The following is a 9,235-nucleotide window of genomic DNA, read 5'->3' on the forward strand; positions in this document are numbered from 1 at the left end:
TCACATATAGACATCTAATAGATACATGAAGATATGAATTGTATGTATGTATGAAATACTTTGTATAATAAATATTTTATATTGTAGGCTATTATATGTTATAACCCATGTTAATTATGTATTTATATCATAAAGGCACCTTTATTAAAACAACAAATATACAAAATTATAGAGGCTTATATATTTTTTCTTTTGATTTTAACGATACAGGTCTATCATGCATATTTATATATGAGGGTTATGTCTAAGTATGTATCATACATACACAAATATAATAGTTTTAGATGGGTTTGACATATATTTAAATGTATGACATTTTTCCAATGTCTAATATGTTTTACCAATATGCCATAGCCTATATATGGACATATATTAACAATCCTCGACTATTCCAAACATGCTGCAGTGCTTTCTTCGGTTCCAGAATAATAATAATAATATTAATAATAATAATAATGAAGTTTGTATTTTACACGGAGTCTTTGAAAGCAGCACGGGTGTTTGTAATGTCAGAAGGTGGACAGCAGATGTCGCTACAGTCAATAAACACCATATGTGGAGCGTCTCAAAGCCACTGTACTCACATAGGTCCAAAAACGTGTGTTTGTTTGTGTGTGCTCCCTCTGGCTGTCTGTGTCGTGTGTGTGTGCGTGTGTGTGTGTGTGTGTGTGTGTGTGTGTGTGTGTGTGCGCGCTCCCTCTGGCAGTCTGTGTCATGTGTGCGTGTGAGTGTCATGTGTGCGTGTGAGTGTGTGTGCGCGCTCCTCTGGCAGTCTGTGTCATGTGTGCGTGTAGGTGGCATGTGTGCGTGTGAGTGTGTACAGTGGAATGAGAAGGTGTGTCTTGGCATGTGTGTGTGAGTGAGAGGTAGGCGACACGGAAGTGTGATGACAGCGCGTGCGGCCGCGCTGAGATGACACGAGCGTCCCTGAGCATCAGATCAGTCCACAGCTGCTCAGACAACATGGCCCCCAAAGACCCTCTGCTCTCCTCTCTGAAAGGTAACTGCATCACATTGTTGCATCGTGACCAAACAAGCTCGTTCGCTCAGCCTGACAGCCGTTTCCTTTTATTCCCTTTAACATTATCTCACAAAACATCTTCAGTGAGCATCTGTCGTGTGCAGCAGTGTCGATGTGTGAAATGGCGCTGATGAGGCTGATTGCATCTGAAAAAGGTTTTCTTCCACCCAGTGTGTGTCCTGAACCTGCAGTCCCATGGAGACACGGTGACGGACAGCAGCCCTCACCTCGCCTCCTGCTGCGAGCTCCTGGAGCTGGTCCTCAGGAAGGGGCTCCAACGTCAGTAGGGATTTGTACCACATCACCAGTCCATGTAGAAGTGCCACATTGTCTACCAGTGTATAGAAATGTTTTTGGGGTTTCAGTTTATCAAAGGATTGTGATTGTCACGTTAAAACAGAAATATGACAAATCATCAAATGTGTTTTACTTTTTTATTTCCCCCAGAACCAGTTCTCAGTCTGGTACACAGAGACTACTGGCAGTGTTTCAGCCAGCTCCCCCACCAAGACGCCTGTGGCAGGTAACATCACCATCCTGCTTACACTGACTGATCCAGAGTAAATATTCAACAATATTGTGATAACTCTACTAGAGCCTTGGGCGGGTGGTGGCTGCATTACAGTAGGTAATGTATTAGGACGACTTAAAGGGATAGTTCACCCAGAAATAAAAAATGAATGAATTTGCCTTTTTGGGTGAACTATCCCTTTAAAGGGGAACAAATATTGAGAATAAAGTTTTAATATTACGAGAAGAATCATAATGTTATGAGAAAATACATTTATAGAATTAAGATGCAGTACTACAAGAACTAACGTGTAAATTTACAAGAATAAAGTCGTGATATTATGATAAAAAAAATCATAAATATAAGAGAATAAAGAAAGAAAGAAGCACACTGACTTGGAGTTAATTGTCTCTCTTGTGGAGGAGGAAATAGTTAGTAGTGGTCGACTATTGTTGGTTACATCTGTGCGATATTTATTCTCGAAATCTTATATATATTTTCCCTTTAGGTGGCGCTTATATACGCTAATAATACAATTCTGATATAGCATATAAAAATGTGTTCCCGTGATTCCTAGGATGTCGTTATGAAACCCTTATGACAACTAAATGCAATTGCGGCTTGATATTTATTTTTTAACCATAAACTTATTGTATAATTGTTATAAACAACTATGAATAAAATGAAAAAATTAATATGTAGAACTTACATAAACATAATTTTATTTTACGTTTATACATATTTTTTATACTGTGAAATAAAAGTTTTTATATAGGCTAACCTAAACAGTGATATGCCTGCGAAAGCCTCATACCGGCCTATTTTAATTTCCAATCAATATATCGGTTAGGCTCTAAGCTCGACGCTGTAATAGACATCGCTCTCATGAAAACAGCACGGCATCAAACTGTGTTAAAACCCGATGTCTCTGCTGACGTGTGTGCGTGTACAGGCTGTCTTCTCTGTCCCTGGCAGTGGAGCAGACCAGAGTTTGCAGGAAGCTTCTCTCTGCTCAGGGCCGGGGCCGCTACCTGCTCCGCCTGGCCCTCAGCCGCAAGGCCCTGCCGCAGTTCATCACACACCTGCTGCACACACCCAGAGTCCTAGAGGTCAGACGTGTGGGCCACATGCTGCATTATATTTAGAGATCGATGCTGTTTTTCTGGTGCTGACTTGGAAAGGTGTCCACGTGCCCTGGAAAATCCTCTGTCTCTCTCTCTCTCTCTCTCCTCTAGTGGTACAGCCCGGCTTTATCAATTCTCAGGAATGAGGAATTTGTGGGTGAGGCTTTTTTTGGTACTCTATCTAATTTGTTTAGGCTTAAAACTATGGCTCAAGCAAAGCTGAGGTTGTTCTTGTCATCGCTGCCATTTGGCATCAGCCACAGCCTTTTAAAGGGGCCCTGTTGTCCTTCTTCCAGAGCCATTCATGTCCCTGCTGCTCGTCCTCTCTCACATGGACTTCCAACTGGACATAGAGGTCAGAGAATCCAGATTTCCCCCCAAATTATAACTTTCACTACTTTAATGCCAACTATCATTTTGTGAAAGCAACTATTCTTTCAAATAACCTTGAAATTGAACAACTCTACACTAACGATCACCTCTGGTCTCTCCATGCAGAATTGCAGTTTTCTGGACGAGAGCTGTCTCCCACCGGTAAGAAACAGTAATGAGTAGAAAGTGCATTCCCTGCTAAAAATACAGTGTGAATGGTGAGTTGCTGAAAATGCTTTGCTGCGTCATTTAAAAATGAGAAAATACAAGCGAAGAAGTACAAAAATGTGTTATAAGCAGAGTAGATGAAAGCACAGTGCCTTCTGTTCCCTTCCGATCTGACCGAAGTGCTGAGGTGAAATATGATCGTAGACCGACAATATTCGCTCCGTATTCATGTGTGTGGGACCGTGCCCCAAGAGTCTCATATACACTCCCATTATATAATCCCAAAATTTAAGAAAAACCATAAAACCTAAACTGCAATTATTCAAAAATGGTACCAGATATCAAAACCCTGACTAGCTGAAAGTCTGTGGACCGGTTTGAAGGAACACAATGTGTGAAGAACTAGATACAATTAGAACGCTCAGACTTTCTCCATTAATTTGAATGACAGGTTGTAGTAGTTGAAAAAAATTTAATAAAAGCAGGAATTATCCAGAAGGACCTGGATGTTTTGATTCATGAATGATTGAAATCGCACTAAATCACACAATTGTTTTGTAATTAGTCAGGATGTCAGTGCTACATTACAGTAATATCATAGTGGCCCTGGTAACCTTAATATCCATGGAAAGTTCACTGCTGTGAGATAACATAATTTGGACTCTGATCATTGTGTACTGTATGTTTTTATTAGGTGTGTGAAATATACGAAGTAGTGCCCTGTCGGGAAGTAGGCATGGTGCTGAGGTTTGTATCTTCCACCCTGCAAAAACATGTTTTCCCCTTGTGTATGTCCACTCTGATAAACATCAGTCCAGGCTGATGCATCATGTCCCTCTGTCCACGTCTCAGGTATCTCAGCGGGCGTGTCTTTGTCCTCGACCTGACGCCTGGCAGTCAGGCTCACGTCGACAAGGTCGTCCGTCCCGGTGACATCATTGATGAGATCAACGGGACCTCGCTGAGGAATTCCAAGTGTGGACAGGTCAGTGTCATGTTTCCTCTTCAACCATTCGAACAACAGCCTTATATTTGTTCGAACACATAAACAAGAAGAAAGACACACAGAGAAGACAGACGGACAGATGTGAACGCACGAAGGCGCAAATGTATCGCGTCCAAACATCTCATTATAGATCAGAGAGCCTATAACACACACACACACACACACACAGCCTGTCTTCAACAGCCATATGGCCCAACACCACATGTTGTAACTGATATAATGTATATTTATTATTATTATCATAAACCACATAAATGCAATACTCACTCGGAGATTGGACTCTTTGGACTTTGATCTTTTTCACTTTCCCATGTGCCTCAGTGGCTGTTTGATTTTGAGTTAAAAGTTTGAGTTTTACATTTCACATTTATAGGAGAAATAGCCAAAGCTAAAAAGAAGTTTCCCTGATTCTCCTGTTTGATTTGTGGCATCACTAACTCTTCATTTCATCTTTATTATTTCATGTAGTTTGGTGAAAAGCCAAATCTGAATTCCAATCAAGTTCAGTCTGAGGACAGTGAGAAAATGAAATGAGCCTATAATTGTTTTCATAATTCAAAAAACAAAACATGCTACCCTCTCAATTGGGCGTACGTGTCCTGCCGTGTTATTACAAGAAGTTGTCACACACATATGAATCATTTCTTCATTTCTTTCCCAGGCAGGTGTGGTTCTGTCACGGCTGAGGAGCTGCCCCCTCACCATCCGTATCCTGCGATGGAGGGCCCATGATGGGACAGTGTACCGGCCTCTCATCAAACTCCTGCGGGCCCTGAGGACGGAAAACCCCACGCTGCAGCTGGATCGCGCTCCTTCCCCACAGTCTGTCCCCCAGGACCAGAGGCCTCCCCCGACACAGTGTCTCAAAGAGGGAAGGCGAGTTTGTGTCCACTGTCCAACATTAATTACGAACAGGTTTTTCCCATGTGCAGTTTTGCGTGGACGCCAATAATGCAACTATTGACATTGCAGTATACACAAGTTGCTAAGAGAATATTCCATGACTATGACATCAAGCAGCTTGGTATCTGACGTACATGTTGACATCGCAAAATGTTATGAAAACTCCAATAGGACCTAATAATGCAAATGAAGACGTGTACAGAGTATGAGCATATTCAGGTTCAGGTATTCAGAAAGTACTGTTTCTCATTATTGGTTTAACCAGGTTAATATCAGAATATTGCTGCACATGTATTTATAAGTCGCTGACCTACTTCTCCTCTACAGGATTGTATACATTCTGCAGTTCTTGGGAAAAGCAAATATTGGAACGGTAATTATTAAATTTTTACAATAAAATCTTATATTAAATCTTACAATCAAATTTTAATTAAGTTTTATTTACATAAAAACATATATATTTACAATTTAACATGTTAAAACGTATATGTACAGTTTAATATATCCATGTACTTGTCTATCCAAATGTGTGGTGTCTAATCTGTTCGTCTTTCCTTAGTTTGGAGGCAAGGAGGTGCTGCAGCATGCAATTCAACAAGTGTTGCAGAAAAACCTGCCCAGCAAGGTAGAGAAACAACACCTCTGCCCGAGGGGATAATTAACCTGTAGTGGACGTTGGATTTTACTATGTTCTGTCAACACCTACAATAAGCCATCAACATTCACTGTGCATTTTGTCCTGCAGGAGGTGCTCTTGGATATGAAGGAAACACATTTGACATGCACAGAGAGAAACAGCAAACTGGTGAGTAGATGCATGTGATGTCACAAGAATTGATTTCAAGTCAGCATTTTTTGGGGGCTACAATTTCTCCTGCATATACACGCTGTCTGTTATCTTGTGTCAGGAGCTGTTTGAGCATCACTATCCAGAGATTTCATGTGTTGGGAGATATGGTCGACATGACTACACAATATTTGCCTTCTGCGTGGCGTAAGTCAACATTTGCATACCATGTGATTATTTCTATTTACACCAGGAAAACCATATGATCCAAATGTTTGTCATCCATCCACCACACGTCCTTGTTAATCTGCTGCAGTTTAGGTCACCCCCATCTTAGATGCGTGCTTACGCAATACCCAAGCCCCCACAGCTCTGCTGTCATTGGCTGGACCTGGATGTCATCTAAGCATGCGATTGGCTCTTTTCACAGAGACTCCCCAGAAACCCCTCAGTCTTCAGGCTTCTGCTGTGTGGTGCTCAGAGCCAGCTCCATCAAGCAGTGTGAAGAGATTGTCTGCCGTATAGGTGAGAGATTATGCAAGTCCTCACTACTGAGATTATACAGGTTTAGAGACATTAAAATAGATGTCTTCTCCTTACAGCTACTGGCTTCAAGCACACGGAGTGGTTCGTATGACAACTGGGGCCAAATCTTATTTCCACATGCTATTGTAAATAAATGTATATAAAAATGTACACGTCTGGATGACACATTTAAATTGACTACAGCACACAGGACTTTCTACTCATAAAGACCTTTAATAGAAAGACATGTGACATTTTCATAAATAGTATTAAATGTAGCTGCCAAGATTTTATGTTGGAAAACACGTAAAAAGCAGTCCAGAAAAATACAGAGGGGTCTGCCATGCTCCTGGTCAAAGAGCGCAGGGCATCGACTGGTGGTCAACACCCCGGCACTACAGTGAGACTTGTAGAGCAAGACATGCTGGCATTTTGTTGGAAATGGTAGATGGGTTAAGACACCCTGGACCCCCATGGAAGATGTGAAGAAATCACCTTTGCTTTAAAAAGAACCATATCCTCAGAAGGAGCCTGTTACCCACACAGAACCGGGAGGAGGGGATGAGTTATATGGTGGCTATAACATGTAATGACAACCCATGATGGTATACATAGATATTCCTACTGCACAACACTTCCAACTACCCAAAGTGTAATCAGGCTTGTGGAATGGTCAATGTATTGTCTCAAATCTAAAATACGATACAAAATTCAAAAAGAAAGTCTTTTTAAAAAATGTCAAAGAAATAAAAATGTCCACAAAAATGGTTAAGTATGATAAATAGTATCATTTGTCACAACAATGCTGCCGACGGCCACTTAGGCCCTCTCTCCTCTTATCCTACGGGCCAGCTGGATGTCTTTGGGCATGATGGTGACACGTTTGGCGTGGATGGCGCACAGGTTGGTGTCCTCAAACAAACCCACCAGGTAAGCCTCACTGGCCTCCTATTTAGAGGAGAAAGAATAGAAACAGATTAGCTTCAGGTCTAGAAACTACTGCACATGTATGTAGCACCAGTGGGGTAACCCCATGTATATTTACCTGAAGAGCTCCAATGGCGGCGCTCTGGAAGCGCAGATCGGTCTTGAAGTCTTGGGCGATTTCCCTCACCAGACGCTGGAAGGGCAGCTTACGGATGAGGAGCTCAGTGGACTTCTGGTAACGACGGATCTCCCTCAGAGCCACAGTTCCCGGCCTGGACAACAGCAGCAGCATTAGCATCAAGTTCTTCAAAGCGACCACGTTCAAAGATCACATGCCCCATTGGGAAATCAAAGCTAAAAAAAAAACACAACACACCTGTAACGATGGGGCTTCTTCACTCCTCCGGTGGACGGAGCGCTCTTCCTAGCAGCCTTGGTCGCGAGCTGCTTCCTCGGCGCCTTTCCTCCGGTGGATTTACGGGCAGTCTGCTTGGTACGAGCCATTTCGTTTTAGCTAAAAACACAGAAGCCTGTATCAAATCACAGTGACCGTCCGATCCGTCCAAAATGCAACAGAACACCAACGGTGCTACCGGGGTTAGCCGCCTAGCTCGTCGAGGCTAGCACGGTGTCATGAGGGCTCCCCTCCCCCAGGTTGTCTCTACTGGGAGGCGTCAGGGCTGCTCCTGAACGCTTTATAGCGTCAACCGACAAGAATAACCACAACAGCTAATAAATACTACTAAACGCTATGACGAACAATCACCAGTTAAATCACCGGTGTTAAAGCGCTAATACTGGGATCTGGTTCGATCAGTGGCGGCAGCGTCAAAACACAGCGTCTGGAACAGCCCGGACAGACGAGCCTGTGCTTCGACTTCGCCATTTTCGGTTCATCGTTTCCCCCTCAGACGACATTCAGCTCAGTTCAACCAACATTATGTTACACACACACACACACCACTACTAGCTCCGCTGAAATCACCATTTTGAGTCGAGAAAACCAAAGTTCATCCTCTGACCGACTCCGGTTCCGTTTGCCGGGTGTCACTTCTCCTAACTGAAAGAACCGTGGTGTTTGAACACAATCGGCATAGACTCCATTGTTCTATTTATAGCTAACGTTAGCTAGCTGACATGTTAGCCTGCTTCATAAACAATGTCCGTGGACAGAAACACGAGCCACGGACACAATTCACCTTGGCGACCACGACTCCTTTAAACACGTCATCATCGCACACACGAGAATAAATCGGATATTTACCTTTAGGCTGAGTTGATGTGATTAATCACTGAAATGGACAGAGCGTCTGCGTGACCCAGTGGAGACGGTGTGTGACGGGGGAGTGCTGAGGCCGGGTATTTATACTCTGATGTGACGTCACAGTCGTAAAATACTAGCCGCTCATTGGTTCACTTTCGAAAGTGGACATACGGTACAACCAATAACATGGAGCGAATTAAATAAAACAAGAATAGCCAGCGCCAGCAAAATAACATATTTAACGAGATACAGAACCTCGTGTTTTGATGGCGTGTAATCAAACCTTGACGCCACGCCACGGTCACAGCGTGTGACGAAAAATCGATCTTTGAGGTAGTTTTTATCTCCATCTTATTTAGATGACAAATTAATTTTTCACATTTTTCGTCAAAGTAAAAATGTGAAAAATGGCCACTAAATGCAAAATGGCGGGCTTCCTGTTGCGTTTTTTCAAATTGCACCTATAGACTTTTTTGTTTGTCTGGTCATGATACACCTGTGTATCGTTCCAGGGGGCGCGGGGGGCGATGCCATTTTGCCATGCCCATTTAAAATTACTCCAGAATACGTAAATTTTCACCACTTTCTAATTTTCTGGAAACTTTGGTAAAAATTTGAGCATGTTAA

At 42.6% G+C, this 9,235-nt stretch overlaps 2 protein-coding genes across 3 annotated transcripts; one reads left to right on the top strand and one right to left on the bottom strand.

Annotated features, from left to right (window-relative positions):
- Positions 1-759: 759 nt before the first annotated feature.
- Positions 760-6,584, top strand: si:ch211-250n8.1. Of its 2 annotated transcripts, XM_035145154.2 has the most exons (16): positions 760-1,000; positions 1,193-1,300; positions 1,469-1,544; positions 2,485-2,641; positions 2,768-2,813; positions 2,953-3,011; positions 3,155-3,190; positions 3,891-3,943; positions 4,049-4,181; positions 4,864-5,078; positions 5,433-5,478; positions 5,665-5,730; positions 5,851-5,910; positions 6,014-6,099; positions 6,323-6,417; positions 6,495-6,584. In XM_035145154.2, exons 1-16 carry the CDS (start codon positions 913-915, stop codon positions 6,527-6,529), a joined length of 1,359 nt encoding a protein of 452 aa, XP_035001045.1. In that variant the 5' UTR covers positions 760-912; the 3' UTR covers positions 6,530-6,584. The 2 variants fall into 2 exon arrangements, with proteins under 2 accessions (XP_035001045.1, XP_035001044.1); XM_035145153.2 differs by having other exon boundaries at positions 6,323-6,584.
- A 47-nt stretch (positions 6,585-6,631) lies between these two features.
- On the bottom strand, positions 6,632-8,743 carry LOC118100261 (histone H3.3A). Its single transcript, XM_035145156.1, has 4 exons — positions 8,609-8,743; positions 7,721-7,858; positions 7,463-7,616; positions 6,632-7,365 (listed from the first exon to the last, which is right to left on the bottom strand). Exons 2-4 carry the CDS (start codon positions 7,846-7,848, stop codon positions 7,237-7,239), a joined length of 411 nt encoding a protein of 136 aa, XP_035001047.1. The 5' UTR covers positions 7,849-7,858; positions 8,609-8,743; the 3' UTR covers positions 6,632-7,236.
- Positions 8,744-9,235: the final 492 nt, after the last annotated feature.

This window comes from Hippoglossus stenolepis, chromosome 21 (genome assembly GCF_022539355.2).
Source record: "Hippoglossus stenolepis isolate QCI-W04-F060 chromosome 21, HSTE1.2, whole genome shotgun sequence".
In the NCBI taxonomy this organism is placed as follows: domain Eukaryota; kingdom Metazoa; phylum Chordata; class Actinopteri; order Pleuronectiformes; family Pleuronectidae; genus Hippoglossus; species Hippoglossus stenolepis.

Excerpts from the sequence above, each read along its gene's own strand:
- si:ch211-250n8.1 (XM_035145153.2), top strand. The coding sequence starts at position 913 with ATGACACGAGCGTCCCTGAGCATCAGATCAGTCCACAGCTGCTCAGAC. Across the intron at positions 3,012-3,154 it reads ACTTCCAACTGGACATAGAG|AATTGCAGTTTTCTGGACGA; the intron begins GTCAGAGAATCC and ends CTCTCCATGCAG. Across the intron at positions 3,191-3,890 it reads ACGAGAGCTGTCTCCCACCG|GTGTGTGAAATATACGAAGT; the intron begins GTAAGAAACAGT and ends TGTTTTTATTAG.
- LOC118100261 (XM_035145156.1), bottom strand. The coding sequence starts at position 7,848 with ATGGCTCGTACCAAGCAGACTGCCCGTAAATCCACCGGAGGAAAGGCG. Across the intron at positions 7,617-7,720 it reads AAGAAGCCCCATCGTTACAG|GCCGGGAACTGTGGCTCTGA; the intron begins GTGTGTTGTGTT and ends GCTGTTGTCCAG. Across the intron at positions 7,366-7,462 it reads CCGCCATTGGAGCTCTTCAG|GAGGCCAGTGAGGCTTACCT; the intron begins GTAAATATACAT and ends TCCTCTAAATAG.